At 40.7% G+C, this 15,680-nt stretch overlaps 1 protein-coding gene across 1 annotated transcript in view; it reads left to right on the forward strand.

Moving 5' to 3' along the window:
- The window catches only part of LOC142106658 (neuronal acetylcholine receptor subunit alpha-7-like), a 202,156-nt gene extending 190,180 nt beyond the window's left edge, over nt 1-11,976 (forward strand). The window contains exons 9-10 of the mRNA XM_075189653.1: nt 4,699-4,808; nt 11,143-11,976. Coding sequence (XP_075045754.1) covers nt 4,699-4,808; nt 11,143-11,667 — 635 coding nt within the window. The 3' untranslated portion in view covers nt 11,668-11,976. The remainder of the gene's footprint in view (nt 1-4,698; nt 4,809-11,142) is intronic.
- The last annotated feature ends 3,704 nt before the right edge of the window (nt 11,977-15,680 follow it).

Here is a 15,680-nt window from a genome sequence, read left to right on the forward strand (position 1 = left end):
TTTGAGCTGATTATGTTCCTACATTAGAATTTATATCGTTAGCAGTTTAATGAAACATATTATACCTATGAAACATAGTGACACAGCAGTGGCAGATAGGAAGACAGTTTAATAAAGTAAAGGGCACCTTTAAAATATGCAGGCAGGGCATTGGTGGATATGATGGTCATTTTAGAAAAGAAGATATCCCAAGTTGGGCCCACCCCACAAGTGAAATTGTTTGATAAATTTTCCCTACTTTTCTCAATGTTATACAGCATGTAGAGAGGGATAGCAGCAGCTGTAATAAAAGCTGGACAGCAGCATCATTGATAAATTGTCATTTTAGAAAAGAAGATACACCAAGGTGGGCAAAGCCAATCCCTTAAAATAGTACAAGATGGACTTGTCCTTGGGACCTAACACCCTCCTTTATGTTGTATATTAAAAAGGACATGCATAGTTTAACAAACCAAGCATTTCAGCAACTGGGAATGCCACTTTTGTGGCTGAAGTGCTTCATTTCTTTGGGTCCCCATAAAAGGAAACATTTTGGTTGTTGCTTGTTGAACTGTAGAATAGATATTGATTTTAACTATTTACTAATGGACTTCAGGCTAACAGTAATTATCTTCCTCAATGTTGACAATGTCATCACCCTCATCATCATCCTCATTGATAGTTCATTCCCCCTGGAATCCAGCATTAGAGTTTCTGTTTGTAGTTGGTGGCAACAGTGCTAGTCTTCATACAGTTTGTAGTTCATGTTGATGAACACCAATTTTTCTAAATTTTGTGGAAGTTGCATCCCACGACATTTGCTCACAATTTTCCTGGATGTGAGTAACATTCTTTCGGAGTACAGATTGGAGGGTTGTACAGCTTAAGTACACCATAGACAATTTGCACATGGGGCTACAAATTGCCATTTTTTCCTCCAAGAGGTCAAAGGGCCTGTCTGAGATGATAATTTCTATACTATCATTAAAGTAATCCTTCACCATTCTATTAATACAAAGTGTATTAGATTAAGACGTGATAGAAGTGTCAGTATATTTGACAATTTCTTTTAAGACTGACCAGATGTCATAATAATCTTTTATATCGGTGCACTGTGTTGACTTTTGGAAAAGGTACGTTTTTTTCTGGCAGAAGCGCTTTTAGGAGAAGCTGAAGTAGGGAACGTGTCATGTGCAACTTGAGCCTACAACTTGCTCACAAGGATCTCTTTGCATCTGTGAAGATTTGTGGCAGTTGAAATTAAATTAAACCTATGATCAAGCATGGTTGTCAAAATGTATTGATCTAACTTCACGATGCTGCAAACTCTTGGCTTCTGGTGAAGCGAATAAAGAACTTGATCAACCAGACCAACATACTCAGAAGAATTACTTACTTTAATCTCTTCCTTCAGCTTCTCCAGCTGCTTTTCCAGTAGTTTGATTAGAGGTATGACTTGACTTGGGCTGGCAGTTATGGAATTATGTGCTACCACTACTATGCTGAAAGGATGAGGATGATGCTACAGGTGCTGCTGCTGCTGTTGCTGCTGAAGGTGATACATATACAGATACAGATATCCATACTTAAATGGATAGTCAGCACAATAGCTTTTTCTAGGGACTGAATGACTTTTTGCACAATCGCCCAGTACAGATGGAATTTAGTAGCATGAATACATGACCTCAGCCAATCTGCATCCAATACTAACATAGCTGTCATGGCTTTAGTGATCATCTGCTGTACAACAGGATGCTTGCTGACATACTTAGATCCTCTTTCAATCAATTGTTTCACAGACAATTGTATAAAACTATGCTTACTCAATTTGGTCCCCTTTTGTATAGAAGTTTCACCCTCAGCAAGGGCCTCTTGGGAATCATGGATTGCATTAGGGGAGTCAGTTTGCATTGGAAAATTGTATGCTAGACTATGTACTAACAGTGAGGAGGTTCATGATGAAGGTGTTGACGTCTGTAGAAAGACAAAAAAAAAATGTGAAAAGGTGCAGTGTAGAAAAGTATTAACGTCACATTACTCTCCAACCTCCTAACACTTTACTTCCACCTCTTTCATTTTCTCCTAAAATGCTATTTAGGAAAGCCTCATTTATAGCTTAAATCAATCATGCAACACCCTTACTCTGCCCAATTCCTTCTCTCTGCCTGTGCAAATTTCTGCTCCTCTGCCACACTGCCATCTTGCTCCGCAAACCTATGGACTTTTGTGGAAATCTAGGCATACCAATACAAATTGCGGCATGCAGTTGGACTAACGTTGGCTTTGCCTGTACAGAAGATGTTTTATAAATGACTTCAACTGAGGAGAACTTCAATCAAGCATAATAGTGTAAGAAAAACATCTGCCAGTAAGAGATCATGATCATTGTAAATACCATTACTGTGCTTACAGTATTCTCTTAATCAATATAGATATTATTGAAAACCATTATTTTAAATGTAATCTTTTCCATATTATATCTTTATTAGATTACGTTAAACCCAATTAAGGTGACTTTAGGTAATTGTACACCATTCTTACATAAGTGCATCTACAATCCTTGTTGTGGGTTAATTACATTTATTTTATTTTTCATTTCAAGATAAAGCTATCAAATATTAAATCGGAATCCAGACTTTATTCTAATGTATTTCAGCAACAAGAAAAAATATTATTTTCTTGTATGAAATAATTGAAAATGGATCTTTCATTAAGGAATGCTAACATGAAACACAGTTATTTTAGTTGGTGTTACGTTTTAAGAAATTCATGTATCTTGATTTGGTTCAAAGTAATACCGGGATTGTTAGGACATAGACTATGCTAAGTCCCTATTTCTGCTTTAGCAATTTGGGGGTTAAACAGATCTCCTTGTATTGTTATTTTTTTGTTGCAACTGTTTAACTTTCTCTTCCTCAGTCTCTCCTGTATTAGTACTTCTTCCGTTTCCTGTTCTCTCTGGTTTGGACCTTAGCACTTTACCCACGTTGTACTGTCCATTCTGGTTAACCCATCATCTACATCATTCTCCTCCCTCTCTTTTTCTACTAGCTCCTCTGCTATTTGTCATTATTCATGGTGTGTACCACAATATCGTTCACCTACTTCCTTGAGTATTATTAATCTTACCTGTGCTTTTCTATACCTCCTTGAGCCATCCATGGGCTTAACTATAAATGTCCAGGACCCATAGTAAATTGAGTCTTCTACACACCATTATAAAGTCATACCCAACACAATATTACCAACATCCTCAGTTAAGGTCTGATTCAAGCCCGAATGCAACTTGCACATAAGCTGCATTTTTAAAAAAAGAGCACAGAACTTATGCATAGTTTTGACTGTAAACAAATACAACCGTTTTTCAAGATACCTTTCGATTGGATCTGAGTGTAGGCGTACACCACACAAGTAAAAAAAACGCTCACATCTTAATGCATAATTTTGTTTTTAACATAAAATTAAAGAAGAGCTCTTAGCAGTATAATTGTTTATAGAAATATTTATTTAAAAAAATATATATTTTTAAGCTTTTTTACGTTATTTACATAAATAAAGATGTGCACTGTACATAGAATGCATTTTTATAATTTATCTAAGTTGCATACAGTTTTTCTGTGATACCTTCTGACACATATACATGTACTTTTTAAGCCAAAGACTACGCCGTGTCAGTCATCAATATCAGTCCACGCTTACACCTACCTAGTAGTGGGTGAAACCAAGCGTACTTACTGGAAACACAGGAGTGTGCCGCATCTGCACTGGAATGTCCTTACTGTACATGGCCTACATTAGTCCAGGGCCGTAACTAAGGCTGTGCGAGAGGAGCGACCGCCTAGGGCACAATGCTGAAGGGGGGCGCAGTTAATGAATATTTTAGGTTCATTTGGTTAAAATTGAGGGTAAGGGGCGGCTGTTTTCCTTCTCACCCCAAGCGCTAATATTTTACGTTTCGGCTCTGCATTAGTCCACATGTTTCATCCCCTGTTCTGCTTTTCAAGTCGTAGGCAATACTAAGGGGTATATTTACTAAACTGCGGGTTTGAAAAAGTGGAGATGTTGCCTATAGCAACCAATCAGATTCTAGCTGTCATTTTGTAGAATGTACTAACAAAATGGTAGCTAGAATTTGATTGGTTGCTATAGGCAGCATCTTCGCTTTTTCAAACCCGCAGTTTAGTAAATCTAGCCCTAAGTGTCATTTACGTTTGAACATGAATTGCATGCAATTGCGTTCATTGACATAATATCCATTTCTGGGCATGCATAAAACTATTTAATGCAAAATATGTTATGCAAATGGATCTACTTCCAATAATGAATCAGGCCCTTAGTGTCCTATAGGGCATATTGTTAAATGCATTAGAAGCAGTCTGGCACATTAGTCTGAATTATGTATACGGTCATTTTATCCTAATTATTTTTCATACCACATAGCTGTAAATTTGTTATAAAGCCATATTCAGTTTGTACTATAAGGCACATTTGTTCTTCTGGGACAGGAGCCCCTGTGCTGCCAGACCCTTTATCAGTTGCTTGGACTGCTATGGTTAAAGTTGCATCTTTGATATAAACCCTCATCTAGCGCAGCTCATCATCTTGATGGGCGTGAAAATGCAGCTTTTTCTGAATTAACTTCATATTTTTTGAATATTATTACATTTTTTAAGGTGTATAAGGCCATTTTCAATTAACACTTGTGTTCTTTGTTTGCAGCTCAGTATTTTGCAAGCATCATGGTCATTGTAGGACTCTCTGTTGTGGTTACAGTGCTGGTACTGCAGTTTCACCATCATGACCCACAAGCAGGAAAAATGCCTAAGTGGGTAAGTACTGTTGTTATGAAAATGTAAGGCTGGGTACACACTACAGAAATATCCGACTAATGTTATCAATGTTATCTAATACGTTTGTACTAACGACTGGAAAAAAAAGTCACAATCAGCATGCCGATTCATGTCTACACACTATATATGTTTTAAAAGATTTACCCTCAGGTCTGTGCTCTTCAACTGTCTTAACCATTGGCTGAAAAGATCATGACTCTGTAAACTCTATGGAGATCCTGATCGTGAGTGCATACACACTGCAGAATTGGAAGGACGTCATTCCCTAGCTGAACGAGATATTAAGTTCTGCTGAACAATCAAATCAAACGATGTGTGTGCTTTGGAACGATCTTCGTTCATCACTGGATCGTACACACTAATGCAACATCGAGTCGAACAGTCCTTTATTGTTTTATTGACCCAATACTCGGCTGAAAACACTGTAGTGTCAACAACTTCTAACTGTAATCTCCACAAAGTAATACAACACAAAATTACATACATAATAGATATGAGTGTAATAAAATGAAAGAATGGGAGGATGTGGATTGAAAAGTAGAACTATTTAGAGGACTATGATTGGGGCAGCCACGGTGGCTAAGTGGTTAGCACTTCTGCCTCACAGCGCTGGGGTCATAAGTTCAATTCCTGACCATGGACTTATCTGTGTGGAGTTTGTATGTTCTCCCCGTGTTCGCGTCGGTTTCCTCCAGGTGCTCCGGTTTCCTCCCACATTCCAAAAAAACATACTAGTAGGTTAATTGGCTGCTATCAAATTGACCCTAGTCTCTCTCTCTGTCTGTCTGTCTGTGTGTATGTTAGGGAATTTAGACTGTAAGCTCCAATGGGGCAGGGACTGATGTGAATGAGTTCTCTGTACAGCGCTGCGGAATTAGTGGCGCTATATAAATAAATGGTGATGATGATGATGATTGTGATGAAAAGACAAAAATCATAGTGCATGTTGATATAAATATTAATAGAAAATAAACCTTAACAAACTTTATATATAGATTAAGTCCACTTCACAACAACTTCTTTGAAATAAGTCAATTATAAATCAGTGTACAAAAGAGAAAAAACAACTTTCTACAGAACACTGTATCAGTTACCATTTACAGTTACCGGGTAGCGGTAAGCTTGGATTGTAAGCTGGTAAGTAGGTGTATATAAAAAATAAAAAAGGGAAATTATTAGTCACTGTAAATGATTAAGCATCATAAATAAAGTAAATAGTCAGGTCTGGCAAATTTTAACCAGGGGGGGCAAGTACACCACACTGGCCCTAGAGCTGTAGGCCATCCCTAAAAGGTGACCTAATGGAATAATTTATCAAAGGGCAAAATGCTCCTCTGCTAGAAAAAACAGGTGTTATTGAAAGGACTTGTTTTCATTTTCCTCATATATTAATTGGGCAACTGGCGATGTCAGATCTAAAATTCTGTTCCGAGTTTGCCTGTGGTGTCAAGTATATCTGGAGGCGCTTCAATAAGCTGGAGAGAATAGACACAGACCAAGGTTCTGTATGCATGCAATATTCTCTGTTTATTGATAGCAAATACAAGTCTTTATAGCCTTCTGAATATATGAATCCTACGTCATAAGCATACAATAGTTTATGGGAAGCGCTGCGGATTAACTATCTCACGTATTCTTGAGGTATTTAACTTTCTCCCCCTTCTCCGGACAGATGTGCCAATTATTCTTATCCCAAGGGGGGCTGGAGGTTTATCTCCTGTTTGCCATATCCAAAGTCATGGGCACAGCTCCCACACTACAAGCTGAAAATGAAACCACCTATTGTTCACAAATCTTGCTACATTCTTACAGGAGTTCTCTATGTCAGCTTAACCTCAATGCTGTGGGCTTACATCTTACAGAACTGCATTTCAACAGAAAAATGAATAACCTCTTTTAGCAAATAATATATCTATGCGAGTTAAAATGGCTGAACAAAGGCCTTATGAGGCCTTAACAAAAAAAATCATATTTAACAGCAATAACCCCCATTTTGGGAGTTAATTAACAAGCATTGAGTCGGTACCCCCTGTTCTTTACCGAAACAGTAGCATTAAAAAAAAACTTTAGTCTTAGAATAAAACATTCTTTTTAATGCAGTACTGTTTCAATTGTTTTTTTTGTTTTTTTTCTTTTATAAAAAGGAAAGACACTTATTAATTATATGAGTGTTTCACCCACTTGAACTTTGTTTTCAAGTCCTCAGCTGGCAGCTTCAACTCAGTGATAAGTCATCTCATCAACCAGACAGAGGAAGCCTTGAAAACAGCAGTTCAAGTGGAAGTAGAAGCACATCGTCCATGAGATACAGTAGAGTCCATATAATTAACAAATACCTAAAGAAAAACAAAATAAGCTTCATCCATTTGTTTATCCAAATTAAACATGTCTCTGTCAAATCTAACCTGCTTCAGGCTTAATTTCAGAGGTGTCTGTGAACCTCATTTGAATGATTGGCTGCAGAAAGAAACAATTGCATTGTGAAGTAGAAATTAGTTCTGTTGGCTCTCTTTCTGCCAAGCTAAGATGCATTGTGTGTAGATGCTGTCAGCAGTGAAAGAGTAGGAAGCTCATACAACAAATAATCATTGTTCTTTCAATCCTTTACTGAGTAAGAAAGCTAAATGCTTAAGGTCTGGCAGTGGAATGGACAAATCATTCAGGTCAATGAAACGTAAAGCAGGTAAGAAGCATATGCTTCAATCTTAATGCTGCACATCTCATAAGCTCCTTCATGAGGCTTAAAGAGAAATAAAAACACGAGCAGGTACCTAATGATCCTAGGATGATATATGACGCTACCTATGAAAAGGAAAACCCCCTAAATTTAGTTTTCTGTTAGTCATTATTTTAAAAATGGCTTTTATATTTCAGTGGTTAAGAACTGGAGTGTTTAAAGGGCTATATTTATTAATTTGAGGATAACCCTATCTCTGTCAATAATGGGCGTTTTCACCAGATTTATGTACTTTACAGCTAATCATTACGTTGATACCTGATGCACTACCCACTTTCCTACAGATTTACAACCAATCACAAAACAGTAAGCGGTAAAACTATCAACTATGCCATAGAGATAATTGTGAAGAGATTCCTTATTTGAAAAATCAGAGAAACATGCAGTTGGGTGGAGTTCTCCTTTAATTTCTAAATAAAGATAAGTTCACTTAATGTAGGTATATTATAAGATCTTACATCCTGTAAGGGACACTGATCATGGTTAAAGAGCAGTCGTGGTTAACAGGCGGCCTCCTGAGCCTTCACCTGCAACCTCCCAGCTGGCTGCAACTGATCGTATTCTCTGCTTTAAGCTTTAAGCAGAGACTAAGGCAGACAGGGGGAAGCCAACTTCTGCGTCACGTGATCTCCTCTGCACAATGCAGGAAGGTTACACTGCATAATGGAGGAGGGGAAAGTGCAGTGTGCTCCCCTCCTTCCTCTGTGTGGCTCTTATGAAGATTGGAGGGCCCTTTAAGAACACAAGTTTGGTATAGATGGTCCAGGCAGGAGTTTGACACTTTCAATTTTCTTCATTTAATCTGAAACGCCTCCAATTCTATATTCCTTCCATATTTTATTTTCTTTACTTAATTTCTCTTCACCTCTGATGCAGCTTTTAGCTTCCAGACAGCCTCATGGGAAGTCAGAAGCCAGGCGTGAGCTAAAATAGTACCCTTTCAGTGCCTCCTCCTGTTCGGCACGAGGGACTGCCTCCAGTGTGAGTCCGAGTTGCTACTGCACCATCGGACACAGCTGTTGTGTGGGGAAATCCCATAAAAAGTTAGTCAATGTTACAGTAATTGCAAATATTAACCATCTGGAGGAACAAGAACCTTGGTTATGGTAGCAGAAACTAACAAGATCATGCTTGGGTGGAATTAAATGTTCTAGCATTGTCAAAGGTCTCTTCTTTCAGAAGATAGTGGCATTTTACCAGAAGTGCAGACTTTCTTACAGTGAAGTTATTCATGTGCGACCTCTACACATCCCTCCTGTAGCTCCTAGGGATTTGAACTTAGTTTTAATAGCATTACAGATCTTCATATATCTTTTTTTTCGGGTGGATAGAGCTGTCCTTAGAGCAAAGCCATCCTTTTAATCTAAAGTTGTTTCTAAATTTCATTTAAATCATCATTCAAACATGCCCTAGTCTCTCCCATATTTTTTAAAAAAACATCCCTTAACCCTGACTCTCTCTCCAACTTGCACCCAATCTCATTCTTTACTTTGCATCAAAGATTCTTGAGCGGATTGTCTACAACTGCATTCCTTTCTTCTCATTCCTTCCTGGACCCTCTTCAATCTTGTTTTCATCCTGTCCACTTCACTAAAACCACCCTCACCAAGGTCAGTGACTACTTTCTTTGGTGCCAATTCCAAGGGTCATTACTCTTTTCCCATTTTCTAGGACCTCTCCGCTGTTTTTGACACCGTAGACCACCCTCTCCTCCTGCAAATCCTACATACACTCCTTTGGCCTATGTGACACTGTCCTCTCTCTGCTGTCCTTTCTGTCTACTCATTCTCCACCTTCACCCCTGACTACTCCCCACCCCCACTTCTGTTACGTGTGGTTGTCCCCCAAAGGTGTATTTTTGGTTTCCTTCTTTTCTCCATTTACACTCTTTCCCTTGGTAATCTAAACAAGTCTTATGATTTTAAGTATCATCTATACACTGATGATATTCAGATCTACATCTTCTCTCCTGCCCTCTCCTCCTCTCTTCTCTCCCATGCCTCCAGCTGTATTTCTGTACCTCTTTTTGGATGTCACACCGCTTCCTTAAACTTAACATATCTAAAACTGAACAAATGGTTTTCTCACTCCCACAAGTTCCCTCACCTCCCCTCATCTGTCTTTCTTTCAACATCATTACCCTTTCCACTGTCCCCCAAATTCGCTGCCTAGGCGTTGTCCTTGACTCTTTCCACAGTTTCACTCCTCACATTTAATCGCTCTCCAAATATTGCCACTTCCACCTTGGAAACATATCCAGGATTAGACCTTTTCTCTCCTTGGAGGCACCTAAGACCCTAATCCATTTGCTTCTCATCTCTCGCCTAAACTCTTGCAACCTTCTTCTCACTGGTGTCCCTCCCTCACACCTCTCCCCACCCCAATCCATCCTCAATGCTGTTGCCGATCTTATTTCTCTTTTCCATCACTCTACACCTTCCTCCCCTCTCTCAATATAAAAATTGCATGATCTCTATGAAGCCACAAGGGAATGGCTTGATAAAGAAAATAAAAAAGGAAGGAGAAAAAAAGTGAAGACAAGTAAGAGGGACAAAAATAAAGGAAAATAGTAATGTGGACAGGAGAGAAATATTGCTCAGACAGGATGGATTAAATAGTTTAAAGGGAAGAAGAGTAAAGTAAGAGAATTAAGGGTCCTGTGCTATTCCTTGCTTATCTCACAGGGATAGCTAAACAAATCGTGGGATCTACGTGGGATCTATGGGAGAACGTGGGATCTAATCCCAACATTAACATTACACGCATAAGCAGAAATTATCAGAATTTAGCAATGATCACTTTAATTTTCACAATTTGGTGACACTCTGGCAACTCCAGGAAAACTTTTATTATTTTTGTAATCTGCTCAAGCAAATGTTATATTGTTTATTTTGTGGTTGTTTTTTTCGACCAATACAGCCTTCTTTTTCTGCCAGAGTATAGTAAACAACTTTTGAAATTTGAACACTTGTGGAAAATAGACAAATGCCATGATCAATGCTGTTACAATAATTTTGGCAACTTTATTTAACCTCACATAGGTCAAGAATGTAACACATCAGCTTTATGGACAATGTGGCATTTGTTAAAACTACTGGGGGGTATTCCAGCACAAGAACCCTATGGGTTTGCTAGCTGGTAGAAGAGGGTTTATTGCAAAAATAAACATTTTAATGCAGTTTCTACAGTGTTTTTGAAAAAATGTACTCTCTTCAGAGGGACATTTGTTTTAAGGGAGTTGGATCAAAGAAGAATACATTGTGTGATGTGATGACCACCGCTTTGATTTTTCTGTGAGAAATGTAATCATGTGGGTAATTGGATTTACATTAAGGGCTAGATTTACTAAGCTGCGGGTTTGAAAAAGTGGAGATGTTGCCTATAGCAACCAATCAGATTCTAGGTTTAATTTATTTAGTACCTTCTACAAAATGATAGCTAGAATCTGATTGGTTGCTATAGGCAACATCCCCACTAGCCCTAAGACTGTGTAGGGTGAGGAAGTTTTATTTTAAAGTACAAAATTCTCTTAAATTCATTCATATCGGCTGAATAGACAGTGCTCTTCTGTTTCAGGTGCGAATTATCTTGCTCAACTGGTGCGCATGGTTTTTAAGGATGAGAAAACCTGGGGAGAATAGAAGGCCTATTCCTTGTAAGTATATATACCCCAACCACCATTCAAGTATTAGCAGCATTGAAATGAACATCGTACCTGGACACCAATCTACCAATGGGAACACGCTCTACTGTGGTTACCACACGCTGGAGAGTCCTTGCTGTCCACCTAACAGTGACTCTGGAGTTATGTGCGGACGAGTAACATGCCCTTCTTTGGAAGACAGTGATCTCATTCAAAAGAAATGCTTAAGAGAGTGCTTGCCAGAAATTGGCAAGATCTTGGAGGAAGTGCAGTATATTGCCCGGCGTTTCAGAGAACAGGATGAAGGAGAAGAGATTTGCAGTGAGTGGAAGTTTGCTGCTGCAGTCATTGACCGCTTGTGTCTTGTCGCATTCTCACTTTTTGCCATAATCTGTACAATCACAATCATGATGTCAGCTCCAAACTTTGTAGAAGCAGTTTCCAAGGACTTTACATAAGGAAAAATGCAACTGCTTGTGCCACTGGTGCAAGAAGTAATTTTAATGAATTTAAATGTTATTGCTTGTTATGTCTTTAACTGTATTACAATTGATAAAAACTAACTGTATGTTGGTGGAAAATAACCTCAGAATCAACCAACTTAACAAAATGATTACATCATGTCTAAAATATAGCAGATATCTGTACATGTTTTACTATTGTTAGCATTAGAAATGAGCAAAGTGATTGTTTGGCAACTCATACAAATATGGTTGGTTTAAAGGAACCTGAATAAATTTGCAGACCCAATCAGAAATGTCTGTTTTCAATTAACCAAGAGAAATGCAGAGAAATGTCACATGGTTGCCAATATAACAAAAGTTTCACGTTATACTATGTTCCATTTTTTCTGCAGACAGCAAATGAAAGTACATTGCTGTCAAAGAACAGTCTTATTGTTACTAACATGGACATTATATAGAACACTACATCCCCTTGCTTGTGTTCATCCTAATCCAAGAACGCAAATGTGAAGGAGGAGGAGATTACCAAGGGTAATGTACACATGGGCAATGTATCCACACGTGCTATATTACCTTGCTCTATGCTCACCAGCAAGTAAACACAGTCTATGTTGACATCGAAGTAGTGAACTAATTACTCATTATGAGCCACAGTTCAGCAAAATGCTGTACACTCTAGGGATTAAAAACAAAACAAGTTTCATCCAATATGCAGTGAGTAAAGACAAAACGTTCCTAATAATGAACAACAATTCACTACTTTGGGGTCTGGTGAACTCAATTTGGGACAATGCACCACAGGTGGATACAAACCATCAATACAATCAATACAAGGTCTTGGAAGGAGAATTGGGGCTATGTCTGATTGGAGCCACTATTAGTTCCTGTCACTATTAGTATCAGCTTGTCATTATTGTCCCCTTGTGTACTCTTTTGTAAAACAGTACATTATCTGTTTTCTGTAAGGCACAAATTGGAAAATTATCACTTCATATCTAGACTTTTGGTTCATGACCCTCCCCTCAGTCCACCAGCACGAATACAGATAACAGTGCTTGATACTAGATATCTAACATTTTTATTTTAGCAGTTTTCTTCAGAAACAATGTGCATTTATTAAATGTCTCATTGTAGAGCATCATAAAGTTATGTCCTGAAAATATTCACTCAATGAAATGATCTCTTCTGTATGTCCAGACTACTGCTTTGGTAATGGTCACAAGGTTTTATAGATATCTTATGGCAAAATAGTCATTTGATTCACAAAGACAGTTTCTGCACCCACATATTTTACCTGTAAAGACAGGCTGTCCTTAGTTAAACTGCTCTAAACACATTCCTGTCACGAATCAATGTAGAAATACAGCTAAGGAGTCATGGATAAGGTGAAAAAACAAACAATGTTTATTGCTGGAGAGTATGAACAGATGATGAAATAATGAGCTTGCAGAAATTACCAGAATACATCAGTTGCAGGTAAATGGGAGGTGAGGAAAGATTCCAGGCAGCATGTACAGGGAAATGCACAGGTAAGTCCCAGGTTCACATAAGAAACAGGTCAACAGAATGTATGTTGAGAAAGATCTCCAGCAGCATAAATCCAGGAGCACAGCAGGAGGAAGTGACCACAGAGTATAACATCAGGATGTGACAACAATAACCAGCAATGAATGCTGGGAGAGTCAGGTTTAAGAAGGTACACACCAAGGTGCAAGGAATAATTAGAGGGCAGGTTAACCCCTGATACAAACAAGAAAGGCACAATATCAGCACCTCTGGTAAATAGAGGTATTGAAGCAACACATAAAAAGAAATACAAATAATAAAGTCCAAAAGTCCAGGAGGCAGGTCGTTACAGTACCCACTCCCTTAAGGGCGGATTCCAGATGCCCACATCACAAAAAGTGTTTGAAAGTGTCAGAGTCATAGTCCACTATCGGGCTTGTTGTGGAGAAATCCTCATCCATGGACAGAGAAGGTACAGGGACCATGTCCAAGGAATGCAGGAATCCCGAATCTCACCTCTCTTCTTTTTACCTTTCTTTTTCTTTGCTTTCTTTTTAGGGACACAGGATTGCTCAAACTGAATAGAACATGCTGGTAGCCTCAAGGGTTGGGCAACTGGAGACAACAAAGTTGGCACAGAAGACATGCAGGGAGTACAACTGACAAGTGCTGGAGCAAATTCTTTGAAAACTGCCTCACAAAAGAGTTGTAAATTAGAAAGGATGGGTTCTCTGGTCTCAATAAAGGAGCCTGCTTATTCCAGAGCTTTTCCTGTAAAGTTGGATAACAGGTAATATACTTGCTTCCGTTAGTTATCTAGGAGGTCAGGTACTGATGGAAAATAGGATATAAAAAATTTAATCAGAGCATTAAATTGCTGTATGTCCCCATTGAAGGTAGGTGGTAGCTCAGACTTGGCACCCTCGGCAACGGATGGTTCAGACTTGGCAGCAGGCTCGGACTGGGTGGCAGACTTGGCAGCAGGCCCGGACTGGGCGGCAGGCTTGACAGCAGGCCCGGACTGGGCGGCAGGCTTGGCAGCAGGCCCGGACTGGGCGGCAGGCTTGGCAGGGACAGCACTGAGAGAAACCTCGGGGCAGACAACACTGTGAGAAGCCTCGGGGCAGACAGCACTGTGAGAAGCCTCCGGGCAGACAGCACTGTGAGAAGCCTCGGGGCTGACAGCACTGTGAGAAGCCTCAGGGAAGACAGCACTGTGAGAAGCCTCGGGGCAGACAGCACTGTGAGAAGCCTCGGGGCAGACAGCACTGTGAGAAGCCTCGGGGCTGACAGCACTGTGAGAAGCCTCAGGGCAGACAGCACTGTGAGAAGCCTCGGGGCAGACAGCACTGTGAGAAGCCTCGGGGCAGACAGCACTGTGAGAAGCCTTGGGGCAGACAGCACCAAGTGGTAACTTGGGCTGAACCGCATAGAGTGGCAACTCGGGCTGAACCGCATGGACAGGCAACTCGGGCTGAACCGCATGGACAGGCAACTCGGGCTGAACCGCATGGACAGGCAACTCGGGCTGAACTGCATGGACAGGCAACTAGGGCTGAACCGCATGGACTGGAAACTTTTCTGGAGCAGGCTTTAAGGGCAGTGCCCCCTCTGGAGCAGGCTTCAAGGGCGGCGCCCCCACTGGAGCAGACTGTAGCTCAGGAACAGAGACAGCAGCTGAAGACTCGGAACTGGAGACGGCGGCTGAAGACTCGGAACTGGAGATGGCGGCTGAAGACTCGGAACTGGAAACGGCGGCTGAAGACTCGGGTGCAGAGGCTGCGGCAGGAGACTCAGGACCGGACACAGTGGCAGGAGACTCAGGACGGGACACAGTGGCAGGAGACTCAGGACCGGACACAGTGGCAGGAGACTCAGGACCGGACACAGTGACAGGAGACTCGGAGCAAGAGGCAGATGATGGCACCTCGGAGCAAGAGGCAGATGATGGCACCTCGGAGCAAGAGGCAGATGATGGCACCTCGGAGCAAGAGGGAGATGATGGCACCTCGGAGCAAGAGACAGAGGCTGGGACCTCGCAACAGGAGACAGGCTGGGACCTCGCAAACAGGAGACAGAGGCTGGGACCTCGCAAACAGGAGACAGAGGCTAAGACCTCGCAACAGGAGCCAGAGGCTGGGACCTCGCAACAGGAGCCAGAGGCTGGGACCTCGCAACAGGAGACAGAGGCTGGGACCTCGCAACAGGAGACAGAGGCTGGGACCTCGCAACAGGAGACAGAGGCTGGGACCTCGCAACAGGAGACAGAGAGAGCTGGCGCCTCAGGACAGGCAGCTGGAACTGGTGCCTCAGGACAGGCGGCTGGAGTTAGCAGATTGGGTCTAATCCCCGAGAACAGAAATGGTGGAGCATAAACAATTTTGGAATGCAGAGAGGAAGCAACAGGGGATGGATCAGTAGGCTGACGTGGTCTAAGGATAGGACAGTCCTGTAAGAAGTGCTCATTGCTGGCACAGTACAGACACAATTTGTTTGTTATT

This window comes from Mixophyes fleayi, chromosome 1, assembly GCF_038048845.1.
Source record: "Mixophyes fleayi isolate aMixFle1 chromosome 1, aMixFle1.hap1, whole genome shotgun sequence".
Taxonomy (NCBI): Eukaryota; Metazoa; Chordata; class Amphibia; order Anura; family Limnodynastidae; genus Mixophyes; species Mixophyes fleayi.